Raw genomic sequence first — 23,000 nt, 5'->3', positions numbered from 1 at the left:
AAATAATTGCAATCTAATTATCTTAAAACTCCCATTAGATGGTTTTAGTTTTATTTTTACTGTGTAATTACAAAATAAAAACATAATAGGTTGATGTTTATTCATGCATCAAAATTGATTTGTTTGAATTAATTTTGTACGTGTGAATAATTTCCATTTTCTTATACATTTTGTCATTCCATTTTCTTTTGATTGATAGAACCAGCTTAAGTACAACTATATATATTTGTGTGTGTGTGTGTGTGTGTGTATTTTACCAGGGGGTGCAAAAAAAATTTATACAAGTGGACACTGGTCAACGTTGCTCAAGCAGTAGTTCACTGTAATCAGAAGTGTCTGGACACTGACGGTGACCACTTTGAGCACCTTTGTAATTGCAGAAGTCAAATGTGACTTGTATTTATCTTTTGTTATCAGTATACATTGGGTATTAAAGTTTTAATAGTTTTTTCCTTTCTTAAAATGTGTATACATTTTTTGGCACCCTCTGTATATATGTCTCCCATTGTCAGCACAGTAATAGGTTAATAGAATAATGTTGATGTTAGAAATTCAAATATTCCCCAAAATATTTTAACTTGGAAACTCTCTTCATACAGTCAGAACAGAAGTGGAAACAACTTGCTGAACTCGCCATTAGTAAATGTCAGTTTGGCCTAGCCCAGGAGTGCCTGCACCATGCACAGGATTATGGGGGGCTGCTGCTTTTGGCCACTGCCTCTGGAAATGCTAGTATGGTCAACAAGCTAGCAGAGGGTGCGGAGCGAGATGGCAAGAATAACGTGGCATTCATGAGCTACTTCTTACAGGGCAAGTAAGTATTAATACAGGCTCTAAAAGAGGTGGGCATGGCAGTTAAAAGCACTTACTTCTGCATTGACTTTGAGGGTGGCTTTTGGAGAGGAATGTGAAGAATGCACCGTTGAGTTTGAACTAATGCCTGGCCGAGTGGTGCTCCTCGTGGGGACAGTCAGGGGACAGTCAGAGGATAGTGCTCCCTAAAGTACGGGGGTTTCTGTGTCAGTGGGGCATTTCTAGTTTGAGAGGGAAATGGTTTGCTTTTAGATTCTTCTCAGGTGGCACTCACCTTCAGTAAAGGATGCTCTTAGCACACTTGATCTGAATGTTCAAGGAAAATTAGTCCATGGGGGCTCAACGTGGAGACATTTCTCAATTGCCCTGCCACTGATTTTATGATGGCAGGTTATGTGCTGTTCCAGCTGGTACCTGAATGGCAGGTGATTTTACCCAAATTAGGTAATTCTGATCTGTTCATGGCAAGAATAAAGGGGGGTGAGGATGCCAGTTACTTTGAGATTTGAATGCAAGTATAAAGCATAAAAAAAAAAATGTTGTTTTGAAAAGTCTAGCAGTTAGTACAAACCAAATCATTTCGGCTTTAGTTGACCATGTTATGAAATAAAACTCAAAAGTATTCATTAACCTTGTCCTACATGCTAACTTTTTAAACCCTTTAAAACCTTTATCATAAAACTTGGGATATACCCCAATATATGCATTTATGCTTTTTATAATATTTATATATATCATGCATATTTATAAACTTACATACCTTATAATAGGTCCACTATTCTTTACCCATAATTCAAAATCCAAAAATATTCTTAAAATAGTTTTTTATAACTTATTTTAGGGCAAAACCTGACCTAAAGTACTACCGTGTCTCCCCGAAAATAAGACCTAGCTGGACAATCAGCTCTAATGTGTCTTTTGGAGAAAAAAAATAAAAAATAAGACCAGGTCTTATATTTTTAGTAAATTAAATTTATAGTAAAATAAGACTGGGTCTTATATTAATTTTTGCTCCAAAAGATGCATTAGAGCTGATTGTCCAGTTAGGTCTTATTTTCGGGGAAACACGGCATTAGTTGTCTTTCTGACACTTGGTATGTTTTTATCGCATTTAGTATTTATGTTATTGCAGAATATTAATGCTTGTGTTAATGCAGAATATTAATGTTTTTATTTGATGCTGATGATATTAGGTGAAGTGTTAACCTTTCTAAAATTCAAAAAATTCTGAATTCTAAGATACATTATACTCTTTATCAAACTTAGAAAAAAATCAAATTAAAAAAAAAAACGAAAAACAACACTTGGGTATTTCCTACTGGATTGTCCAGCACAGCCCATGTTGGAGACGCTGCCCTCGACATTGCCACTTGTGAACCTGTTTCTTCCCATGTATCCTGAAGCTTTTAAAAGAATGACGCTGCCTTGTCTTGAAAAGCCCCTTTAGATTCCTCTTAGGAGTTAAAATAAGTTAGAGGTTGAAAATGGTCACAAAAGCTGTCTTATCCTTCATACTCCTGGAGCCTATTGATTACGTAATACACTGGTGGTGACAAGTTGATGGTTCAGTGACAGAAATGAGGTCTATGTGTGGGAATTGAGGGAATGCTGACTTTGCAACACTAAATCCACATTTCTTTAATGTGTTAAGTGCCAGTGTTAATAGCATTTATTCTTGGAAACAGTGCCTCTCCTTTTTAATCTTTAGGCTTGATGCTTGCCTGGAGCTCTTGATTAGAACTGGACGACTTCCAGAAGCTGCCTTCCTGGCCCGGACTTACTTACCCAGTCAGGTTTCAAGGTACAGACTTTTAATTTTAGGAAGCAATGTTTCAAATAAAAACAGCACACTTATTCAGTCTCTCTTTGCTTCCATATCTGTACTAGGGTGGTGAAACTCTGGAGAGAAAATCTCTCAAAAGTCAATCAGAAAGCAGCGGAATCCCTTGCTGATCCAACAGAGTATGAAAACCTTTTCCCGGGACTAAAAGAAGCCTTTGTTGTGGAAGAATGGCTGAAGGAAACACATGCTGATCTGTGGCCAGCCAAACAATACCCACTTGTCACGGTGCGTGACCGGGTGCCAGGCCTCATTTAGTGTGACTGTAGGGCAGCAGTGCATTCACGACTTAAATTTTTGTACTGTACTGCATTCGTTATTGTTGCATTAAGAGCTAAGATCTGGGATTTAGACCAAATTTATAGATGAATTATGACTTCAAAATATTTCATTTCATTCCTGGTTTATTCTCTAATAGCCAAACGAAGAAAGAAATGTTATGGAAGAGGCAAAAGGCTTTCAGCCCTCAAAGTCTGCACAGCAGGTCAGTAGAATACTTACTATATGAGATAATCTGGTTGACATTTGTGGATTTTAAGTACCATCTCCCACTTCCTAACCCTGATCAGCCTTGCCTTGGGGAAAACTTCAAAATCCTGAACACATTCCTTTGTTTTTCTATGTTTCTCCACTTGGGCTTTCAGGATCTTGATGAGAAACCTGCTTCTCCTACTCCAGTTATCACGGCCTCCCACACAGCCAACAAAGAAGAAAAGGTATGGCCACCACTCCCAAACCTCCCACTGGAAAGCCAGCCTTGCGCCCCCCCCCCCCCCCCCCGCCATGTCTGCAGGATGTGCAGGCCTCCGTATTTTACATGACGTAATCAGTTTCAGAGTAGAGGCTTTGAAACGGGAAGATGTCCTTCTGTCTGACTACAGGCATACCTCATTTTATTGTGCTTTGCTTTACTGTACTTCGCAGATACGCATTTTTTACAAATTGGAGGCAAGACACACACCCCCAACCCAGCAAAAAGATTTACTTGCTGTAGGCTCAGATGATAGCATTTTTTAGCAGTAAAGTGTTAACTAAGATATAGTTTGTTTTTTAGACATAATGCTTTTGCACATTTAATAGGCTACAGTATAGTGTAAACGCAACTTTCATATGCACTGGGAAACCAAGAAATTGGTGTGACTTGCTTTACTGAGTTATTCTATTCACTTTATTGGGATGGTCTAGAACTTAACCCACAATATTTCCGAGGTGTGCCTGTATTGTTTTAGTTCTCTTTGGATCATAAATGAGAGGTAACGTTTCTTAAAATACAGTCTTGTGCGACTCACCCTCTTTCTTTCCTTTGTAGAGCTTACTCGAACTGGAAGTAGATTTGGATAATTTGGAATTAGAAGATATTGACACAACAGATATCAACCTGGATGAAGATATTTTGGATGACTAAACAGATTATATTGTGAACAGGTATTGACTGTCATGCTGACCAGTGCTTTGGACTCAGAACTCCTTAGATTTTTATATGTAAATGCCATGGCCCCCTGGGCACACAGTGCCCTCCTCGTCTTAGGAGGGGTTTATGGGCAGCAGCTACATCACTGTTTCCTTGTCAACTAAAACATGTGGACTTCGATTTTTTTTTTCATACTGTCATTAGACTGTATCTCATAAAACCTTTTGAATTAATGAAGATACTTCGTTTCCTTTCTAAACAATGAAAATAGGCTTCTAGTTTTAGAAGGCTGAGCCCAAACTACACCTCACCCTATAGAACAGCCCACATTCCTTTTCTTTGCATCACTAGATCATATTTTCACATATGATCACATTTTTCCTAGAATTGAATATCCGTGCCATAATTTTACAAACCTTTTTTCTTAGTCTCACTGCATTATTCCCATCAGTCTACGTGGCTTGGGTTCTTATGCCTTGCCCTGATTTTGTCTCGTAGCTCCCTGCTTCTGGAATCTGGGTCTGAAACCCCAGCTCCTCTGACCTCCTTAAGCTGGGCTCTGTGTAACTTACAGATTGTCCTCTTTGGTAACATGTGAAGGCACCATACCTTTTTCTTCTTACACTGCACTTACCTGATATGATTAGAGAAATTAATATCCAGCCATTCGAACACACTTCTTAATTATCCCTTTGTGGCCTGGGAAAGTGAGTGGGGTAAGAAGTTCTTCTTTGTACCTTTTAACATTCTTAAACACTCAACTCAATCAATATTAACAGAGAAAGCTAGTCAGTATTTAATAAAATGAAATTTATTTAAATATTTTCAGGAAGCTGCAGAACGGCTAATGAATGCTTCTTGATAAGTTTGCAGTGTTAATTCTATATATGCTCCCTTCTGTGCTTCTGTTTTTGCAAAGACCTGTTTAAATTTAAAAAAAAAAAAAAAAAGGTTTGAAAGCAGTAGAACATATACTGCTTATAAAGTTTTTAGTTTTGATACATCAACATTTCTGTAATAGCACAGAAAAGTACATTTAAAAGTCTTCCAAGTTTCATAATTTTTTTTTCTGATTATAAAGCAATAAGCATATTACAGGGATAAGAAAAACAGTATCCAGCACAGTTCATGCAACACTAATTCTAAACACCAGAAGTATCCTAATACGGCTGCCATCTTTCAGGAAAAAAATTAAGAAAATCTGACATCTGCACCTCCTGCTAGATCAAAATGAAAACTATCAGGTTAGGTTCAAAGGAAATCTGGAGGATGAGAGTTAGCAAACTAATTTTTCACTTTAAAGAGTATTTTCTCCAGGAGCGGACGGGTGGGGTGGCTCAGTTGGTTAGAGCGCGAGCTCTGGGCAATAGGGCTGCCGATTCAATTCCCACATGGGCCAGCGAGCTTAGCCCTCTGCAACTAGAATGAAGTCAATGAGCTGCCACTGAGCTCCTGGGTGGCCAGATGGCTCAGTTGGTTGGAGTGCAGGCTCTCAACCACAAGGTTGCTGGTTCGACTCCCTGAAACTAAGATTGAACATAGCACCTTGAGCTGAGCTACAGCTGAGCTCCCGGAAGGCTCAGTTGGGTGGAGCGTGGACTCTCAACCACAAGGTTGCTGGTTCAACACCCACAAGGGGTGGTGGGCTGCGCCCCCTGCAACTAGCAACAGCAACTGGACCTGGAGCTGAACTGCACCCTCCACAACTAAGACTGAAAGGACAACAACTTGACTTGGATGGAGCAGAGTCCTGGGAAAAACACACTACTGTTCCCCAATCAGAAAAAGTCCAGGAAGTACACACTGTTCCCCAATAAAGTCCTGTTCCCCTTCCCCAATAAAATCTTTAAAAAATATATATTTTTTCTCCAAAAGCTTTTGCTTTACCTGGCTTATGGAAAATCAGTATTAGTACTGTCGTTTCTACTCCTCCTAAGGTGTCATCTATCACTGGTTGTTTTTATCCTTAGTAAGCTTTATATATTGCTTTGCAGATGCATAAGATAATACTGGGATAGAAGTCAGATCCACAAAACCATGTCTGTCCTCAGCATTTGAAGACATGAAAATTATACAATGAGCTCCCCTTCCCTTCCTGAAAAAAATCATCTCAATTCTCAACATTTACAGAGAAATCTGTGTAAGCCCATGGTTTTGAGGTATGCAGCTAAGTCTCAGTAAAATGTAATACGAGCACCACCCTCTCCCTTTCTGGACACCTAGACAAGGATGTGACCAGACTGAAGGTCAGGAGGCTGCACTGGGGACATGTGCCACCTACTCCTCCACCATGCCCAGCTGGTGACTTCATCACCTCAGATGCCAGTACTTCAAAGAACGGGGCTCCTGCCCCACTATCTACAGCTCCCCACGCCCTGTCCAGGCTGAAGAAATATGGGGGCTCTAATCACTGTTTCAAGACCACAGATCTGTCTGGCTCACATTAAATATAACCCACCTCAGAATTCTCCCCAACTCAATTATCACCACACAACAGACAACGTGGAAAAAATCTGTACCTTAATTAAATGTAATCCCTCAGCAGCCTGCTCCTTGGCCTCTCGAGCTGACTGGCCGTCTGGATGGAGGATGTGATACAGCTGGACCAAGCTGATGGCATCATCCACTCTAGAGTGAAGGGGTTTACTGTTAAAAGGGTTTACTGTTTTCATTTGCTTCACCGTCCTATAAAAAGGTGTGCCAATTTAAAACCAAATTACATTTCAATCTTTCCTTGGGCCAGAAAAACTTTTTTAAAGGCTTCAGTTTTATATTTTAAATGCATTTTCAGGGAAATTGGTTAATTTAGGCTTCATGCCAACTCTGAGGTAGGTAGGGCAGGAGTCATAGGCAGTGCCCAATTTATGAAAGTGAATGTATTCTAAAAGTGTCTGGATTCTTTTTAAAACACAGCGTCATTTCTCATAGAAATAGCCTTCCTAACGGTAGATGATTTCCAGGCCAGCGCACATCACCAGCAGATAATGTCATCCAACTCAGGGCAGGAACATACCTTCATCGCACTTACCATATTTCCCCGAAAATAAGACCTAGCCGGACAATCAGCTCTAATGTGCCTTTTGGAGCAAAAATTAATATAAGACCTGGTCTTATTATAAGACCGGGTATAATAATATATATTATATATAAATATATATAAATATAAATATATATAAATATATATATATATATATATATATATATATATATATATATATATATATATATATATATATATAATATATAATAAATGTAATACTGGGTCTTATATTTTTGCTCCAAAAGATGCATTAGAGCTGATTGTTCGGCTAGGTCTTATTTTTGGGAAAACACGGTAAGCCATAGGCTAGCGGTCATGGGTATACTCAGAGTCACTCTTCTTTAAGATCAGCAGTGACATCTACTACAATTTTCATTGGAACTAGTGGGCAAATGCCTCTACAAGAGGCCTCCTATGAGCCCAAGGAAAAACACTGGGCCACCTGTCTAGTCACAGGAATCCATTAGTAAAAACTAGCATCCTAGTGAAGCAAGTTTGAAATTATGCCCATCAGACAGAAGGAAAGCCAGCTTCTACTTTAGCAATCTAACTTCAGCGTCACACAATTGTGTATGATGAAGCCAGAATAAGAATTCAATTCTGGTTTATACTTATATTTTTAGAAACCTGTAAACAATTTTTATCAACATTAAAACTTCCCTACCCTTCCCAAACCACCAATCACTATCTTCTCACATATCAACACTTTCCTACCCTTTGCCACCTCAAAGCTGTGGGGTATGTAAAAATAATCCTAAAATGCTTGTTCTTTTGAGGTTCTGCTGTGTACACTTAGTGAGCTACTGGCTTCAGGTTGTGGGGTGGAGTGAGGACACCCTAATTCATTGCTCCCTCAGCTGTCACTCTTCGACCTTGCCTAATTTCCTATTACCTGAGCTGGGGGATAGAGTGGGGTGACTAGGGAAGAGCTAACAAATTTCTCAAGCCATGGTGACCTTAGAGAATGCTCTGGGCTGATCCCAGGCCCATTTACCCTACAGACCTACCCGTGGAGGAACTGAGAAACCAGACCTGCTTAGATGGTAAAACTTTCCAGTGGAAAACCATTTCAAAAAGGTTCATTTTAAATCTGTTGTGCTTGTTATAATCTAACAAAGTCCAATAAATGTGGCAACATCAAACAAAGTCCAATAAATGTGGCAACATCATACCTCCTCAAATAAAAGATAAAATTCCCTTTGAGAACTTAGGCATGTGGCCCTGTAAAGAGCTCAACTGGATTTCTATGTATCAGAATCATGTTTACGGTTCATTACATTCATGCTAAAATATAATGCCTGCATCTCACAGAACAATTTATTAGGTAGGTGGCAAAACTAATTGTGGTTTAAAAGATTAAAAATTGCAAAAACCACAATTACTTTTGCACCAACCTAATAGCTTCATACCCAGCCTAAGAACAAATTTACATTTTCAAAAAGATTTTAAGACTCTCAATTCAAAACCAGCAGTGGGACTTGAGTCTGAAATGTTTGCAGAATCCCAATTCTGACCTGGGCTCCATTCAGCGAGGATATGCACCCTCTCCCGTCTAACCTGGGATTTGCAGCAAGCTGTCCAGTTCCAATTTACACAGAACAATTCTACTGTGCAGAGCAGGAAAGGTTAACTCAGGACTCAAAACTCCCTCCCAGTATGCAAATGAACTGCTTCAGATGTAAAGCTTACATGATACAATGAGTATTACTGTATTACCCCATATTAGTACATCTCGATCAAGAACTTTAATGTTCAAAGTCACAAATTTCTGTGCTGCTCTAATTTCTTATTCCCCCAAAATTCAATTTTCATAGTAAAATAATGATTTTACTATGAAACGATTACGTTTCTCAAATGATTACATTTGAGAAACATAAGAAAATTCACCCCCAGGTGATATCAATGCTGACGCACCTAAAGGAAGTCGCTTGTGAGCATCCTCAGGACGAGCAGCCACTCAGCCCTCTGCTCACGTGGGATGAAGGTGTCCGTGCCCTCAGCACTGGATCACACCAGCGTGCTGGTGACGGGTGGGCTGGAGATCATCTACCATCAGGAAGGCTGTTTCTATGAGAAATGACGCTCTTTCCAAATACGGGCTGTGTTTCTTAGACAATGCCTATGGAACCTTCTAGTTACAAATCCCTTTATCTTTGTGTGAATGGTTCAGGTTATATGGCGGATACTCTGTGAGTAAAAACTCCTTACATTCTGAAGGTGGCAATAATCACTAACCCTCTTCTTGCAGTTTACACTTTGAGTCAAGCAAGGGCTTTTTGTAGAAAGTTGACTTTCTTACTACGACCATGCTGGTTTCTTTTCCTTGTCATTTTGGCCTTTCTAACTCAATCAATAGAAAGATACTCAAAAACAGTTTTCAGTTTTATCACAAGTTGTAAAGTACACTATTACTTCAGCTAGAAGGCTGGGAGCACACCAGCCTGCATTCTAAACTACAATAGACAGTCTTTGTTTCATGCAACTTTGAAAAAAATTGTAACCTTTTTGAAGCCTTAAAAATCTTGGCAAAAGCAAGGGCTATCAAAAACAAGAGTATTTTCATAAATTAAATGACGATTTTTACTAATAAGCCCTAGAAATAGTCCTATCAAAAAACAAGCACATCCCCCTTCCTTACATTTCCTATTTAATCTCCTTTGAGTATCTGGAATGTTCACTGATACCCAGGAGCACTGGCGAGGCCAGGGATGAGTCAATATCCGGGGTGTACAGTACAGATGCAAAGCCACCCACCCTTTCAAAGAATCTAGCTCTGCTTACATAACACAAAAGCAAAGACAGAAAACTGGTTTATGTGGGAAGAAGAAACCCATAAACTGAGGTAAGTGAAAGCTACTTATCACTGGACAGTACACTGTTATCACTGGAAAAATAACAGCTTAAATACAGACTTAATATTACGGGAATAAGAATTTCTTTTACCTACTAAGATCATACTTACAGATCTCTCTGAATCTGGTCAATCAGTAAACCATCAATCGTTTTCTTATTTACAAAATACCAAGCCATTCCACCAAAGTGTCTTGTTGAACGTAATAGGTCATACTTTCCATGTTTATCTATATCTTCATAGGTCTGATGATGAAACTATCACATAAAATGCAATTTTTCAAAAAACATGAAAATAAAAAGTGAGCAACATTACTGGATATACACTTACTAACATAAGTGCTGCCCAAGAAAGTATCAATAAAACCAGGTCTACTTACTACCTGCCTCCACTATCATTAACCAGCAGGTATGATTTAGACCAACCTGCCACTATAGCAGCATATGGCAGCCTGGAACAAGTCTGCCAAACCTTTATAGCCAGATCAATTTTTCTGCATCCAAATACTATTTATGAAGCTCCTATTACACACAGACCACCAGAAACAATGGACCACCATTTCTTGGTCACTAGGAGAAAAAAGAAATCAAGAATATTCTTTGTGGGGTGGCCGGTTAGCTCAGTTGGTTAAAATGCAATGCTCATAACACCAGAGTTGCCGGTTCGATCCCGGCACAGGCCGGTGTGAGCTGCACCCTCCACAACTAGATTGAAACAACTACTTGACTTGGAGCTGACAAGTCCTGGAAAAACACTTAAAGTTAAAAAAACACAGAATGTTCTATCCTCCCCTTTTCCGCTATCTCATCAACTACCCTAATTCCATCAACTACTCCATTCCATCTTAGTAACTAATGTTCCTTCAGTTCTCTTTCCAAACTGATCTTCCTAAACGAGGACTCTGATGAGGGCATTTCTGTGTTCGAAGGTTTTCCAATCCCACTAATTGAAGCCCAGATTCCTCAGCCTACCATCTGAGGTCACCTGTGACAGGGCCCCATCTACCCATCTAGTGTAATCCTGCGCCACCCTACGTACACACAGCATGGACAGCAAACCGCACGACTGGCCATTTCCCAAGCATACTTTGTTTCCTGCCTGTTCATACTGTCTTCTCTACCTGAACTCCACCTGCCACAATGTTCCCTGCCCTTCTAGAACCCTTGTCAAGATGCCTCTGAAGCCTTTCCTGAGAGCACTTGGCAACCTTCTCTTAGCACGTAACAGCTTCGAGCTAAGGTGATAATTGTCTGTATACTTACATGGTGCCCTTCGCCAGTCCTTCTGGACTGAAGCTGACACAGCGCCTCCTTATGTCATCACCCACACCCTCCACGATACTGCCTCACACACAGGAGGTACTACCTCATTACTTCTTAAATTGAATTATAAGACATATACACTGCATGTTAGTCAATTTTAGTAAGCAACTTTGTTCCTGTATGATAAACTGAAAAAAATAGGCTTTGCCATCAAGTTTGGGTCCTAATTCTACCACTCACTGCTCTGCAACTTTCGGGAAGCTACTTAACTCTCCAGGCTTAGATGCTCTCATCCGTAACTCGGGCGGCTGTGAGGATAAACTATCTGGTGCACACCAGATCCTTAACAGTGTTCAGGTATTAGGCTGGTGCAAAAGTAACAGTTTAAAAGGTTAAAAACAATGGCAAAAACCGCAATGACTTTTGCACCAACCAAATATTTCCCTTCTCTTTCTCCTGCATCAAAGCTTATATATAACCTGCCTCATTGTGCGAGATTTAAAATGTTACAACCCTACTTAAACCCATATACTTTAGAAACTACAAAATATACTCACTTTGATATATTCAGCAGAATCTGGCTCAAACTGGGCAACACAGAGATTGAGGACATCAACGTGCCGGTCCTGGTTATACATGTTCTGAAACCACACGGCAGAGTTGGAATTAGATGAGAAGAGCACACAAGGTCAACACCTGTCCTGATGCCAGGACAGGCCTGCCCCTCCACGCACAGGCCACACCTGCGCCCATCAAGGGGCACGCAGCACTAACACAGGCTTGGCAACTCCCAGCCAGACACAAATCCCAGCCACAAGACAGAAATCCCTAGCTGAGTTACCATACCAGGGCCCACCGGTGGGTCTCATAATCTTCAACAAAGAACCCATCACCACTGACTATGAAGCCCAGTCACCTTACCTGAAGATTTTCTTCCTTGAAAATTATTGGTGTTAAAGTTCTCCGACCTTCTTTTGGAAAATAAACTTGTATCATCCGGTCCCGTTCTTCCCAAGAGGCTTTGCGTAGTGTGCCACTTGGTTCTCTGACGACAATAAAACGCTCCTGAAATAGAAAACACAATCAAGGATGAGTTTGTGAAGATTTATTTTTAGTTCCATGTCCCATTAGACACCATTATAAGAATAGTTTGCAATCAACAATATAAAGTGCAACTGGGAAACGTAAATGCTAGCATAGGTATGATTTCAATGATAATTTTAAACCTCACAGATTTGATATTTCCTTCACTAATCACTGCTGTGCCTCTGACAATCAGAAATCTAAAATGAAAGTATTTACTAAACGCCAACTATGGTCCTAAAGTGGGTTCAATACATAAAATGGTTCAACTAAAGCTGATCTGAGATTCACCTAAACGCATTTCAGAGGAAGAAGCATTACAAAACCTTTTCAGATTGTTTCATTTCCCCATGCCAAAGTCTCACCTAAACAGATTTTATTACTTTATAATCTACATTGAAAGTCCTGGGGATATAAGGAACAAACCCAAGAAGGTAGAGTCTTAATTCCACACCTGATTCCTCATACTGGCATGCGACATAGTTGTCAGACTGACTGACCACCTGCCTCTGCTCTCCTCCCTCTTCCAAGTGCCAAGTCCCAGGCCATGGCCTCTGAATTCTACCCACTCTCTGTACCACTCAACAGGCAATTTATCATGGGCGGGATTCCTGATGTCTCTCAGATATTGATATTGTTACTGAGCTGGAAAAGGGCAGGAAGTGTGGATTATAATTTTTTGCAACACTCAGACTGACAACAGAGCTTCATATACAGCAGGTAACTGATATACATCTGATGAACCAGATGGTACTGACTCTCAACTTTTCAGGGGTACGAGTCTCTGAAAGTGTTTTGAGGATAATTAAAACCTTCATCAACCACTGCAAATAGAGAAAAGAAAAAAAAAAAAGCCAATGCCAAAACAACACAATTGCTCCTCAAAATGCTTTTGGTCATTTGAATTCCAACTTCCTTTTTCCCTTTCAGATTATAGAACGCTCCCAACAAACCAGTCTCCACAGCACTGCAAACATATCACATCTTCTAACTATAATCATATAGGATAAGACTAATATGGGGTGGCCCGTTCCCCAACCCTAGCATTATGTAATATTCTGCATTTTGTGCGCTGAATTGTAAATTACTCTTTACTTGAAAAGGCTCAACCACAAAACTGATATATTTTGTAAGTATCACAGTGTTCCTACGGAACTAGCAATAAAGGGAAGAGGAACTAGAGAATAAAAACAACAGCAGTGGTGCTGTCTGAAAATTATCTGGGAAAATTTGCCATTCTTAATGTGAATTCTGAAAAGTGAAAATCTTTTGGGAAGTCTGGGTTTTTGGCATATCAAGAATTTACAGGAAAGAAACACTGTCTCCTCAAAAAGCATCAGCTAAGGAAGTCAGTCTAACTTGGGCAGGAAGAATCTCTCTTCTCCCACTGCCTTGAAGATTTCTGCCTAGTTGTGTGTTGGGAGTGGGTTTCTGTCTATAAACCCCTTGTTCTGTCTTAGCACATGTCTCTTTTGTTGCAGTTAATCTGGAATATACTGTGTCCATACTCTGCATGGAAATGGTAACAAGATGTGGGGCTGGTCTGCATGTCTCTTCTTCCTTAAGCTGTATCTTCCACAAGGGTCTCCCCCAGTCACAAAAATTCTGGTTTGGAAGAATCGGGACAGTGGATCACATGACATTGGCCCTTATCACTCAGTCCACACGTAAGTATTTCAAACAGAGATCATTTGGCGATTATATACTCACCCGGTGTGGTATGCTATATGATATATCAGTAAACACATATTTGGCTGTTTCTGTTCCTTCCAAAATCTTATCTTCAGCTAACACGTCATTTATTGGTGCTCGCTCTTCCAGAACCGGTGGCATTTTTAATCGTACTTTAGCTGCCTCAATTGCTTGTCTTGTAGCCTAATGAAATAAAATATTTCTTAAGGAAAGCCACAGGTTACAGACCAAAGGATCACCTGACAAAAGCAGATACTAATCAAAAATGCGAAGGACCACGAAGAGAAGAAGCCATAGGCATGAAGCAGGAAGTGAAAAGCCAGGCTTGGGCTCCGGGACCCTGTCCTCTGCCTCTGTGGTATGGCTGAGAGCACCAGCGACAGGCTCGCCGTTCGCCAAACAGCAAAGGAATGCTCTGAGACACAGCCAGGCTACAAGAGCTGCTTGAAATCAAATAAAGGATTTCATTTATTGGGTGCTTGCTACGTGCCAGATATTGTTTAAATACTCTGAATGTATTTGGCCCTATGAGCTAGGTGCTATTGTTACCTCGTTTCATGCAAGAGAAAACAGAGGCAGACAAATGTTAAGTAAATTGCTACGAAGATGCAGCACTGGGATTTGAACCCAGGCAACTACACTCGAGTCCATGTTCTTAACCACTAACCACACTGCTCCATGCCACCGTTAACAGTGGTGACCTCTGAGAAGTGAAAGGGGGACTTTCACTCTTCATGGGATATACTATTAGATATTTGAATTTTTTGCAATAAGTTATTTTTTAATTAGAAAGAGGAGCAATACTGCTTTACATATTCATACATCGAAGCATTTCCCACAAAGCACTCAACACCCCTTGACTCCAGCAGGACGGACATCGCTGCCTCGAGCAGGACGCTGTTCTGAACGATCTCAGAATCTCACCAAAGCGTCAGCCTCGAAGCAGCTCACAGGAACTGTTTCTCCAGGTAGGAAGCTGGAGCAGGCAGGACAAAGGAAGGTGCTCAGGCTGCTTTGGGAGCAGAGGCGGCTCTGCTCAGACACCCAGACCTGAACCACAGACCCCCCCCCAGTCTGCCTAATTTTGGCCATGCTCCCTGCTCCTCTCTACCTCCCTGTTCCCATTTCTCTCCTCAGTTTTGTGCCTGGATCGTCCCTTCCATCAGTGCCTGTGGAAGAGCAAATATCAGCATCCGGAGGGGACTCCTAAAATTTTTTTTAACCCTTTAAAGAAAGGTAGTCTACCAATATTCTCACACCTCTTCCAACTGTGCCTGGGTCATTAGCTTATAGGTTGGTGGCTTCAGCTCTTGTACAGCTGGCTTAAAAATCTTCTGCAGATTTAAGCCTGTCATCTTGATGAGTATGCTTTGGACTTCCTCATCCATAAACGTGGGTTTCTTGATCTCTGAGCTGCCGGATTCTGTTAAAATGGATTTTAGTAAATAAGACGATGGAAAAATGACAAGCCAACAAAACCTCTAAATAGAAAAGTTAAAAATAAAAATGATTAACACAAAGTCTATCTCAATATGCATAATGCTAATACCTACGAGATTCACTCATTCCTTCATTCAAAATTTACTTGATATTTATGCTGATGAGGATACAGTTTGTGCCAAAAAGACACTCAAAGTCTAGCAGAAGAATCAACAGGAAAAAAGTAATTAATGTAATAATAATAATAATAGTTGCTATCATTTACAGAGTTGTCTCCTATATACGACATTACACATGCTTTCAGGAATGCTTACAACCCACAAAATAGGCACTGAAATCCCAATTTTATAAATGAGGACACTGGAGCCTGCCAAAAGCCCTAGATATTAAGTGATAGAGCCAGGATTTAAACCAAGGTTTATCTGATTCTAGAGCCTAGATCAATTGCAATCTATCATGATGCTCCTCGTGAAAGTGCTACATACAAGGAAGGCATGGCGAGGGCGGGGAGAGGAGAGGGGGAGGGCTACAGAGGCAGGAACTAAGCATGGCCTGGGAGCATGGCAGAGCATGACTGGGTCAAAGAAGGCTTCCCAGGGGCCTAAATAGGGCAAAACAAAAAGGAAAGGAAATTCTAGGCTGAGGGCTTGCAGCTAGGAAAGAAAGGCCTGGCTCACTGGACATGACAGTGAAGAGGCCTGAAGAGCCCTGGATGGGAGAGGAGACCAGATGTCAGCGCTGCCCCACGCAGCCTGCAGTCTGCCTATCCCTCTGCCTAAGCACGTCTTCCTCTGCTAGTCCTGTAAATGCCGGTGACCCTCAGGATTTTCAACTGCATCCCTCTCTTCTCCCTTCTCACATTCTCGCTGGAGGATCTCCTAGCCTCCTATAACTTTAACTACTTCTATATGCTGGAGACTCAAATCTGAACCTCCAGCCAAGACCATCGTCCATCCAAATACTCAATGGACATGTCACATGCCCTTCAATATTGCCAAAGCAGGTCCCCATCAGCTTCTCCTGTTTCAGACTTGCTTTTCCTTCTATTTCCTGTCATACTAGCACCATTCAGTAAGTCACGTGGGCCAGATACCTTATGGTCATGCCTGACTTCTCCTTTACTCCCCACATCTAGATTAACAATAATGACAACAGCTGACACTCATTAGGTATTCACTACCTGCCAGCACTTACTAAGTACTTTACAAACAGCACATTTAGTCCTCATAACCCTGCAAATACTATCATTATCCCCATTTTAGAAAAAAGGACACCGACACAGAACATACTGCGTGTGATACGTCATAAATCTTTCTTTAATCCATTTCCCACTGTTACCACCCTAGTCAGCCATCCTCATCTCTTGCCTTAGCCTCCTAACCAGTGGCCCTGCCTCCATTCTGACTCCACTATAAACCATTCTCCACAGAACAACCAGAGTAATCTCTTAAAAATATAATACAAACAATAAAAAAATTACCAAAGAGTTGGTTCTTTGGAAAGATAAACAAAACTGGCCGAGCTTTAACTAGAGTAACCAAGGGAAAAAGAGAACCCAAATCAAAATTATAAACAAAAAAGGAGACAATACAACTGATACCACAGAAATACAAAGAATCATGTGTTTACCGTGAATAACTATATGCCAACAAACTGGACAACCTAAAAGAAATGGAAAAATTCTTAGAAACATACAACCCACCAAGACTAAATCAGAAAGAAATAGAAAACCAGAGCTGACCAATTACCAGTAAGGAGATGGAATCAGTAATCAAAAATCTACCAATGAAGAGAAGTCCAAGGCCAGATGAGCTTTACCAAACATTTAAAGAATTAACACAATCCTATTCAAACTCTTCTCAAAATTTGGAGAGGAGGGAACACTCCCAAACTTATTTTACAAGGCCAGCATTAACCTGATACCAAAGCCAGAATAGGACACTGACAGAAAACTACAGGGCAATATCCCTGATGAATACAAATGCAAAAATTCTCAATAAAATTCAGTAGCACATTAAAAAGATCATTCACCATGACCAAGTGGGATTTATCCTTGGGATGCAAGGATGGTTCAACACAATCAATATAATACATCACATTAATAGAATGAAAGAAAAAAATGATATGATCACTTCATATGACGCAGAAAAAATACTGCGCAAAATTCAACATCCATTCATGATAAAAACTCTTTTAACAAATTAGGTATAGAAGAAACATCCTTCAACCTAATAAGCCATATATGACAAACCCACAGCTAATATCATACAATGGTGGACGGCTGAAAGCCTTTCCTCTAAGATCAGGAACCAGAAAGGGGTACCCACTCTCCCCACTCCTAATTGACATAGTACTGGAAGTCCTAGCCAGAGCAATTAGGCAAGAAAAAAAAAAAGAAAGAAAAGCCTCAGAACTGAAAAGAAAGAAGTAAAATTGTCTCTATTTGCAGATATGATTTTATATATAGAAAATCCTAAAGATTCCACCAAAAAAAGTTACATCTAATCAACAAATTCAGTAAACTTGGATACAAAATTGACATTAAAAAATCAGCTGGATTTCTATACACTAACAAGAAACTTTCTGAAAAAGAAATAAAGAAAATGACCCCATTTATAATGGCATCAAAAACAATAAGTAATAAGGTGGGGAGGTGAATGCTCTCTATGCTGAAAACTACAAGATACTGATGAAAGAAACTGAAGACACAAATAAATGTGTCTGGTTTTCATGGAAGAATGAAAATGTCCATACTACCCAATGCCATCTATAGATCTGATGCAATCCCTATTAAGATTCCAATAGCATTTTTTTTTTTTACAGAAATAGAAAAACCAATCCTAAAATTTATATGGAACCATAGAAGATCCTGAATAGCAAAAGCAATCCTGAGAAAGAAAAACAAAGCGGAAGCCACCACATGTCCTGATTTTAAGCTATATTATTATAAATCTATAGTAATTAAAACACTATATTACTGGCATAAAAACAGGCACATAGACCACTGGAGTAAAACTGTGAGCCCAGAAATAAACCCACACATATGGGGTCAACTAATATTTGACAAGGGAGCTAAGAATATGCAACGGAGAAAACAGTTTCTTCAATAAATGGTGCTGGGAAAAGTGAATATTCACAAGTAAAAGAATGAAACTAGACCACTATCTTACACCACTCACAAAAATTAACTCAAAATGGATTAAAGACTTAAATGTAAGACCAGAAAACATAAAAGTCCTAGAAGAAAACACAGGGGAAAAGCTCCTTGACATCGGTCTTGGCAATGATTTTTTTAGATGACACCTAAAGTACAAACAACAAAATCAAAAATAAACAAGTGGGACAAAATCAAAGCAAAAGGCTTCTGCACAGCAAAAGAAAATATCAACGAAATAAAAAGACAACCTACAAATGGGAAAAAACATTAGCAAAACATACATCTCACAAAGGGTTAATATCCAAATATATAAAGAACTCATGCAACTCAATAGCAAAGAACAAACAATCCAATTAAAAAATGGGGAAAGGACTTGAATAGATCTTTTTCCAAAGACATATGAATGGCTCACAGGTACACAAATAGATGCTCAACATCATTAATCATCAGGGAAATGCAAATCAAAACCACAATGAGCTATAACCTCATGCCTGTTAGAATGACTATCATCAAAAAGACAGGAGATTAACAGATGCTGGAGAGGATGTGGAGAAAAGAGAACCCTTGTGCACTGTGGTGGGACTGTAAACTGATGTAGCCACTATGGAAACAGTATGGAGGTTCCTCAAAAAATTAAAAATAGAACTACCACATGATGCAGCAATTCCACTTCTGGGAATATAATATGAAGGAAACGAAAACACTATGTCAAAGAGGTATCTGCACCCTCACATTCATAGCAGCATCATTTACAATAGCCAAGACATAAAAACAACCTAAGGGTCCATGACAAGAAGAATGGATAAAGAAGATGTGATACACATACACACACATACAAATATGCTATTTGCAACCTCATGGATGGACCTTGAGAGCATTATGCTAAGTGACATGAGTCAGAAAGAGAAAGACAAATACTGTATAGTGTCATTTATATGTGTAATCTAAAAACAACATCAAAAACCAAGCTCATAGAAAAAGAGATCAGATCTGGGGTTACCAAAGGTGGGGGGAAGGGTTGGATGAAGGTGGTCAAAAGGTACAAATGTCCAGTTATAAGATAAATAAATACTAGGGCATGTAATGTGCAAGAGGATGACTAGTTCTCATTGCTGTATGGTATATATGAAAATTGTTAAGAGAGTAAGTCACAAAAATATTTTTCTTTTTTATCTGTACGAGAGGGTGGATGTTAACTAAACTTACCATAATAATTTCAAGATATATGTAAGTCAAATCATTATGCTGTGCACCTTAAACGTATCTGCTGTTGTATGTCAACTATATTTCAATAAAACTGGAAAAAAATTTTAATTTTTAAAACTGTAATCACTCCCATGCTTAAAACTTACCAATAGCTCACAACATCAATTAGAAAAAAAGCTAAGGTGGTCTGCTTACTTCACTGTGTGCCCCTCTAGACAATGTGCTCTCCCAAGACCAGAACCCTTTCTTGTCCTGTCTCCGGCACCCAGCGTCCTTTACAGGGCCCCGTACACAACAGGTGCTCAGCACTACTCTCTCCTCAGTGTCGCCCTATCCCCCAGCTTCAGTTACCATTCAGTGTCCAGGTGTGCACACCAGACACCTCCACTTGAACCTCAAAGGCACCTCAAATCCAATGTGCCCAAAACAGATGTTTAATTCTGCCTCTCTTCCCATCTCTTCACCTCATCTATTGCCTTTTCTCCCTCATCTTCCCGCCTTCCTAACAGAACGTTTCTACAATGAATCTCTGTCTTGGTATAACTAGCACTACTCTTTCTTTACTCAACTGCTCGAGCCAGAAACTTGAGAAGCAACCATGATTTCTCCTAGATCCAAAATCATAACCAGCCCTCACCAATCCTGCCTCCAAAACGGGTTCCCAAACGAACTGTGCTCAGTCGCATCTCTGGAGTTTTGCTTATTCTGTTTACCTGGAAGGCTTGTTTTCTCCTTAGCACGGTTAACCAGGTCTCAACTTCGGTCGTATTTTCCAGGAACCCTTCCCTGCCCTTGCAACCTAATTTGAGAGCCAGTCTCACGTGTGTTCCCGCATCACAGCCCAGGTCACACTACACTGCCACTTAACTGGGCCGTGAGTTCCCTCAGAGAAAATCCCTGCCAGTCTTAGTTTGCCGCACCCCCTAAACCTAACCCGGTGCTTTGCAAAGAGCAGAGCTCAGGCACTGTTGGTTAAGTAGGTGAACGAACGAACAAACGCGGGCGACGACAGACCCTGCTGGTACAGAAGAGAGACCACTGCGGGAGGACCCGGGGGTGGGGTCGGGCTCCACGTGGGTCTCGCCGGCCAGAAGCAGACCGCGGTCTCCCAGAACGCCCTCCGTCAGGTCACTTACCGGCCTCGGAAGCCAGCCGACGACATGGTATTCCCGTCCCGCAGGGCCCAGGCAGTTGCTGAGGCAGGGCGTCGGGCCGAGGCCGAACTCGGGACCGGAAACAGACCCGTTCTGTGCCTCGAGAACCCGTAAGGAGGCCCCACAGCACCACAGACGTTCTGAGAGTCGCCATAATTATCCGGGGCCGCTTACCCCAGAGGCGGCTGGGAGCGATTCCGGGTCTCGCGAGGTTCCTACGGCATTCTGGGAAATGTAGTCTGGTTGAGCGAGGAGGAAGACGGAAGCGACGCAACTTCTGTGCCTTTTATAAATTATTTCTATAAATCGCTTGTTCACACGTAGTAAGTGTTCATGTTCTTCTGTATGCATAGAGCCAAAGGCAAAACTTTACCTTCCCTGTGTGCTCTTTTTCCTGGACCTTCCTTCGTTTCCATGGCTCTAAATAACAAATTTCCATTTCCTGTCTAAAACTTCTCCCAGCCCCAAGTTTAAATTCACCTGCCTATTCGACTTATCCATTCAAACTTCTCACAGATCCCCCCCCCGCCCCCAAATATAACTCCTGGTACCAAGCCCTGATTGCCACCACTGTCGTCATCGCCCATAAACTCATGCACCTTATTCTGTCTCAGAAACTTCCTCATTTCCTTCATAGCCCTTTTCCGTTTGTGATTATTTTCCTAATTTATCTATATTTATTTTCCTCACCCCCATGAAGACAATGACTCTCTATATGTTATTATAATATCACCTAGCTGGCACAGCTATGTCCACAGCAAACATCTGCCAGATAAACGACTAGATAAATGATTAAATGATCCTGTTATTTTCTTGCCAGCTGTCCAGGGTATGTGCAGGTCTTATCCTCCCCCTGGACTGTAGGTTGGTGCCTGTGCTAAAAACTAATCCCAAGACTTGGCTAAAGAAGGGTGTTAAGCAACCCTTGTTTGAATTCGCTGGACAGGGAGACCCGTCTTCTAATCTCACCTCCTTTCTCCCACTGCCCAGTAAGAACTCTGGTTAGGAACACATTCCCTGTTTGGGTGGGGAAGCAGAGAGCCCTAAGCTTGGTGCTGCATTCAGGCATGACTGCTGCCCTGGCTTCCCAATACTTCCTCTCACACCTACGTGATGAAAGGTGTCAGGAGGTGGCAGTGGGATGCATGTAAGCGTCTCCCAGCCGTGCCCTTTCTCTGAGAATCAACCACCTACTTTCTCGTAGCCACTGCTGAGAGCATAGGCCTCAGTGGCTGTGTTTCCCTATAATATGCCCCTGGACAGAACTGACTGGGCAATGAGTGGCTACCATGCAGGAGGAAGGAATCCACTGGCTGCTGTAGTAGTTCCCCGTAGCCACTGTAACAAATTTGGTGAATTTATTGTCTCACAATTCTGGATGCCAGTTATCTGAAATCAGTACCACTGGGCTGAAACCAAAGTATCAGCAGAGCTGTGCTCCCTTCAGAGGCTCTAGGAGAGAATCTGTTCCTTATCTTTTCCAGCTCCTGGTGGCTGTAAGCATTCCCTGGCTTATGGCCGCATCACTCCAATCTCTGCCTCCATCTTCATATCACCTTCTTGTCTGTCTGTGCCCAATCTCCCTTTGCCTCACTCTGCTATGGATATATATGATTGCAAGTAGGGCCCACCCACATAATATAGGATAATCACCCCATCTTAAAACCCTTAGCTTAATCACCTCTGCTACGATGCCGTTTCCATGTAAGGCAACATTCACAGGTTCCAGGGATTAGGAGGTAAATAGCCTTGGGGGGGTGGGGGGTGCAGTACATTTTTCAGCCTACCCCAGCTGTCCAGGTACCAAACAAATTTTCTCTCCGTGTTTCAAGCCAAGAAACACAGAAACTATAGTGGATGGTAGAAGCTGGAAGTGAGTAACTAGGTTTGGAGCAGTCTTTTTCAGCAATATGCTCGTTAATGAGAGCAGAGAAAACCAGTCTCCAGAGAAAGGCAGGAAAATGGAGCCGAAGCAGAGATGGCAGACTAAGAGGTTTGAGAAAGAGCGAGATGGAAAAAGGTGCTGTCTTGGCCACAGACTCTCCCACTTT

The 23,000-nt window shown here is 41.0% G+C and overlaps 2 protein-coding genes across 2 annotated transcripts in view; one reads left to right on the top strand and one right to left on the bottom strand.

The window, feature by feature from the left end:
• COPB2 (coat protein complex I subunit beta 2) overlaps positions 1–4,301 on the top strand; it is a 30,586-nt gene extending 26,285 nt beyond the window's left edge. Inside the window, exons 17-22 of the mRNA XM_019747541.3 lie at positions 600–814; positions 2,522–2,614; positions 2,701–2,881; positions 3,072–3,137; positions 3,298–3,369; positions 3,963–4,301. Of these exons, the coding sequence (XP_019603100.1) occupies positions 600–814; positions 2,522–2,614; positions 2,701–2,881; positions 3,072–3,137; positions 3,298–3,369; positions 3,963–4,058 (723 nt within the window). The 3' untranslated portion in view covers positions 4,059–4,301. The remainder of the gene's footprint in view (positions 1–599; positions 815–2,521; positions 2,615–2,700; positions 2,882–3,071; positions 3,138–3,297; positions 3,370–3,962) is intronic.
• A 552-nt stretch (positions 4,302–4,853) lies between these two features.
• On the bottom strand, positions 4,854–21,134 carry MRPS22 (mitochondrial ribosomal protein S22). Its single transcript, XM_019747554.3, has 8 exons — positions 20,932–21,134; positions 15,252–15,415; positions 14,011–14,175; positions 12,139–12,282; positions 11,775–11,858; positions 10,067–10,212; positions 6,584–6,692; positions 4,854–4,985 (listed from the first exon to the last, which is right to left on the bottom strand). Exons 1-8 carry the CDS (start codon positions 21,101–21,103, stop codon positions 4,890–4,892), a joined length of 1,080 nt encoding a protein of 359 aa, XP_019603113.3. The 5' UTR covers positions 21,104–21,134; the 3' UTR covers positions 4,854–4,889.
• Positions 21,135–23,000: the final 1,866 nt, after the last annotated feature.

This window comes from Rhinolophus sinicus, chromosome 5 (assembly GCF_057876585.1).
Source record: "Rhinolophus sinicus isolate RSI-liver-muscle chromosome 5, RSI-T2T, whole genome shotgun sequence".
NCBI lineage: Eukaryota > Metazoa > Chordata > Mammalia > Chiroptera > Rhinolophidae > Rhinolophus > Rhinolophus sinicus.
The sequence above is the reverse complement of the archived record's forward strand: the minus strand, read 5'-3'. Positions and strand labels throughout refer to the sequence as shown.

What these genes read in the sequence shown, in the direction of transcription:
- MRPS22 (XM_019747554.3), bottom strand. Translation starts at nt 21,103, where the DNA reads ATGGCGACTCTCAGAACGTCTGTGGTGCTGTGGGGCCTCCTTACGGGT. An exon ending in CCCAGGCACAGTTGGAAGAG is followed by an intron (nt 14,176 to 15,251) that starts GTGTGAGAATAT and finishes TTATTTCATTAG; the next exon opens with GCTACAAGACAAGCAATTGA. An exon ending in ATTCTGCTGAATATATCAAA is followed by an intron (nt 10,213 to 11,774) that starts GTGAGTATATTT and finishes TTTATGTGATAG; the next exon opens with TTTCATCATCAGACCTATGA.